The 4,326-nt window shown below is 32.8% G+C and overlaps 1 protein-coding gene across 1 annotated transcript; it reads left to right on the top strand.

The window, feature by feature from the left end:
* The first annotated feature begins 1,426 nt into the window (after window positions 1-1,426).
* On the top strand, window positions 1,427-3,792 carry LOC143597225 (pentatricopeptide repeat-containing protein At4g18975, chloroplastic-like). Its single transcript, XM_077075788.1, has 6 exons — window positions 1,427-1,481; window positions 1,564-1,658; window positions 2,343-2,439; window positions 2,569-2,712; window positions 2,802-3,014; window positions 3,637-3,792. The coding sequence occupies exons 1-6, from the start codon at window positions 1,440-1,442 to the stop codon at window positions 3,760-3,762; spliced, it is 717 nt and encodes a 238-aa protein (XP_076931903.1). The 5' UTR covers window positions 1,427-1,439; the 3' UTR covers window positions 3,763-3,792.
* The last annotated feature ends 534 nt before the right edge of the window (window positions 3,793-4,326 follow it).

Genomic DNA, 4,326 nt, shown 5'->3' with positions numbered 1-4,326 from the left:
ACATGTTTAATCCTATTTTAATACAAAGGTTTTTACACAACCTAAATTATAACCAAGTAAGCCCATATCAAAATTAAATTGTTTAAACCCAGCAAAATATTCCTTTTACTTAAGGCTCAAACAATTTTTCACCTTCGGCCCAAAATTTTTTTGCTTTCTCGGAGCCGGCCTGTTTGTAGTCCTATGAATCATCACATTAATATACTTTATAAACAGGGGTGAAGGTTATTAGGGACCCGGGGGCTTCGCCCATTAGGGCCCCGGGGTGTCCCTGGTCACCTCCGTTTTTCTGTTTCGTATTGTAAATTTTCTCGGTTTTGTCTGAAATTTTTTATAGGTATTGAGTCCATACAACCTCAAGTTTTAATAAAAATGAAGGTTCAAAATGTTGAACCTTCATTTTTTGAACCAATTTTGAACCTTCATTTAGTGTTTAATAAAAATTGGTGTTGACAAGTCACCAATTTTGAACCTTCATTTTTTTTAATAAAAACACTACCCAAGTTTTATTAAAGGGGTATTTGGCCTAACTTTTTTAACTAAGCTTATAGCTTTTTTAGTGTTTTTTTTTTATAAAATAAGCTTAACTTGGTGTTTGGTTTAGCTTTTTAAGCTTATGCGTATAAGCTAATTTGAAGAAGCTTTTAAAGATGGTTTATAAGCTTATTTGAAGAAAATTATTTATGTAAGGGTGTAAGTTATCATTTGCCCTCAAATGGTGGTGAATTAATAATTATTAAAGCAATTTATTACTATAATAAATTAAAAATTGATGAATTTAACAATTTATTATCATCATGTAAAATATAAGCTAATTCAAACACTTAATCAAATAATAAAAAATAAACTATTTTAAAATATAAACACAAGCCAAAAAAATAAAATCTAGGCCAAACACCCCTGAATAAATAAACGAAAAGCAAAACAAAAACCAATCCTATTTCTATATCATCATACCATTCACAGATTCCAGGCAGCGATCGAAGATTATTCAGCCCTTCCAGACTCCAGGTTTGTTCGTTGGTGTCGTTGACTTTTACAACGTACGTTCGATGGAAGTAGAATATATATCTGTTTCGATTGGGTTTGCAGTTTTGGTGGAATCTAGACTATACCTGTTGTGAGAAATTCAGGCTTTACTTACAATATATATATAAGACGCTAATTTTGAATGTATTCGAGAGTATTGATAATTTCTGTCAAATAAGTTAGTTGCTTTTTGTGTGTGTATGTTTCTTTCTGTATGATCAGAGGCCTGAAATATTGAGATGCTCTAAGTAAAAAAGTATAGCATCTATCCAGATTTATTGCCAGTTTCTAGTTATTTGGATTGCAATTCTCGTATCCGCATTAGGCTACATTAGAGGTCGAGTAAGTAACACCTTTATTCTATTTTGCTTATTATCAGGTGGTACTGCAGAATAATAATAATAATAATAATGCTCAAGACTCAAATTTTATTCCCAGTTTCTTCAAATCAGGTCATCCACAATAACAATATCCCTCTCGCAGTTTTCGTTTGTTGTAACTTGATTTTGCTTTGCTTTGTTTTGTTGTTGGTAGATAGACATCTTTCCTGCAACCTCTTGTAGGCAAAAGCCTATTGTTGTTTACAATCAAAGATCTCTACAACTAATCAAGTCGAATAATGTTGCCGGGTATGCTAATTATCGAAAGTTTAAGACCCATACCTTGAAGATTGAGTTTAAATTATATTCATGCTTAGATGGAGAAAATAGAAATTACATTGATAAAGTTGCATAATTGTAGTTTTAAGTAGGGACGACAACTGTTGACACCACCCGAACCCGAAACAAAAAAAAAACAGGTTTTGAGTTGACTAGCGCGGCCCGTTTAACATACGGGTTGGGTTCGGGTTGACTAACTTGACCCGCTTTTTGGGTTGGGTTTGGGTTGAGCCATATAAAAATGGGTTGGCCCGTTAACCCATTTAAGTAATTGAAATTAAACTTTTACAATTATATTTTTTTTTTCGTTTTTTTTTGTTTTCCATTTCCTGATATACTCTTGCAATTTCCAATCAATTTCATGATTTTAATTATTTTTAAAAATAAAAAATAATATTACTCGTTTTCTCTACCAAGTCTAAATTATATCCATTCTATTAATTTTTATTTATTTATTTATTTATTTTTTTTTTGTAAATGGGTCAAACGGGATGATTTCGGGCCGACTGAATTTGTGTGTTTGCGAGTTAGGGCTGAAATCTTTGAGACAAATAATAATATGGTTCGGGTTCTTTTAACAAATATGCAGGAAAATTGCCATTCTGCGTATTTATCTTTTAATAAAATTTAGGTTCTTTTAAAAAAATATTGCAGGAAAATTACCATAAAAGCTTGCAAGACAGAACACCACTTATGGAATAAGAGAGACTCTGCTGCATCTGGCCAAAAGGCGCTTAATCTTGTTCGAATTGTAAGTTTACACCGCCTGTTGTGAATTTTTTGGTTGATTCAAACAGCATCATGACTATTGACTAATATTTTCTGTTAGTTTTCAACCAGAAAATGGAAATTTAAGTTATTTTGAAATCGTAACTTGCAGGTTTGCGGGTTGCCAAATGAGAAAGAAGCTATTTATGGAGCACTCGATAAATGGGCAGCTTGGGAAACAGAGTTTCCGGTGATAGCAGTAGCCAAGGCTCTGAATATCCTTAAAAAGCGCCAACAATGGAAACGAGTTATTCAAGTATATTCTTATGCAGTTCTTCTTTTATAAAAGAAAATCTTGTAAAATGAATTATAGTTTTTTATGTATGTGTGGACGATGATACATAGGTGGCGAAATGGATGTTTGGCAAAGGTCAGGGAATGACAATGGGAACGTTTGACAGCCTTCTATTGGCGTTTGATATGGACCAAAGGGTAGACGAAGCACAATCATATTGGAATATGATTTTGCATACGCATCAAAGATCCATCTCGCGAAGATTGTTTTCAAGAATGATATCACTGTATGCCCATCATAACATGCCTCAATGCATCATAGAGGTACCTTAATAATTATTCCTCTTTAGGTTTGTAAATGAAACGAACGTTCAGTGAATTGTTCGTGAACCGTTCGTTGGGAAGTTCGTTTATTTAATAAACGAGCAAACATGAACAATAAAATTATGTTCGTTTAATTAAATGAACGAGCATGAGCACATGTTTCGTTGTTCGTGAGCGTTTGCCTATTCATGTTCGTTTTTGTCCGTTTATTTATGTTCATTTATGTTTGTTTACGTATTAATAGAAAATGATTAAATATTATCTGGATAAGTCATCTACTTAATAGTTTTATGTTTGATCGTTTGTGTTCATTTAAGTGTGTTCATTTATGTTCGTTTATGTTTGTTTGTATTCATTTACATTTGTTCATATATGTTCATTTATGTTCGTATATCTTTGTTCAACTATGTTCATTTATGCCTGTTTATGTTCGTGAATTGTTCACTTAGGTTTTAAACGAACGAACATGAACACAAATATTTGTCCAATTAAGTGTCCATGTTCGTTTAAAGTTAAATGAATGAACACGAACATGCCCTTGTTCGTGTTTGTTCGGTTCGTTTACAGGCCTATTCCTCTTTCTTTGATTTTGATAAAACTAATGTTGCAAATAAATGATCAGGTGTTTGCAGACATGGAGGAACTAGGAGTAACGCCAGACGAGGACACAGTGAGGAAAGTTGCACGTGCGTTTAAAAGCGTCGATGAATTGGAGAAACAACGACTAGTTCTTGAAAAGTTTGAGTGAATGGAAATACATCCATTTTAAGGGTGAAAGAGTTAGGGTTAGAAGAAAGTATTCATGGAATGATGACTAAAACCTCTTAATCCTTTTATTATAGAAGTTGGATTATTGTTGAAATAATCTACTTTTTTGTTGATGTATGATATGATATTCAGTTAAACAAAAGTTAATATTTTTAGACAAACAAGTGTTTTGACCAACTTGATCTCAGCAACTGACTTATCTTTGTTTTTATGGTGTATTGTTTCTATATAGAGTTACTTACACAGATAGTCATTGTGGTCTGAGCAAAATAACAGGGTTGGGTTGGGTACTAACTTTAAATGTTATGAGTTTGGGTTATGTGGTTTCGAATGTCTCGCCAATTGTAAAACAAATCCTACGATTTGGCTCTTAAAATATCGCCATTGTTAGAAAAGTTTCACATGGTTAATTACTCGACCTCACGAAAGAATGTGAATAGACTTCATGTACTTAATGAACAAACATCGTTGTCCGTGTTCATTCATTTTGTTTAGTAAGCGAAGTAGCGAACAGAAACAAACTTTCCAGCGAATGATTCACAAA

This window comes from Bidens hawaiensis, unplaced genomic scaffold, assembly GCF_021521415.1.
Source record: "Bidens hawaiensis isolate Kalapana, Puna unplaced genomic scaffold, B.hawaiensis_p1.1 tig00047755_1, whole genome shotgun sequence".
NCBI classification, from domain to species: Eukaryota; Viridiplantae; Streptophyta; class Magnoliopsida; order Asterales; family Asteraceae; genus Bidens; species Bidens hawaiensis.
This window is presented reverse-complemented; position numbering and strand designations above follow the sequence as displayed.

Bases quoted from the DNA above. Each gene is read 5' to 3' on its own strand.
- LOC143597225 (XM_077075788.1), top strand. From the start codon at position 1,440: ATGCTCAAGACTCAAATTTTATTCCCAGTTTCTTCAAATCAG. The intron at 1,482-1,563 runs GTCATCCACAAT...TGTTGTTGGTAG, and splicing joins TCCCAGTTTCTTCAAATCAG to ATAGACATCTTTCCTGCAAC. The intron at 3,015-3,636 runs GTACCTTAATAA...ATAAATGATCAG, and splicing joins TGCCTCAATGCATCATAGAG to GTGTTTGCAGACATGGAGGA.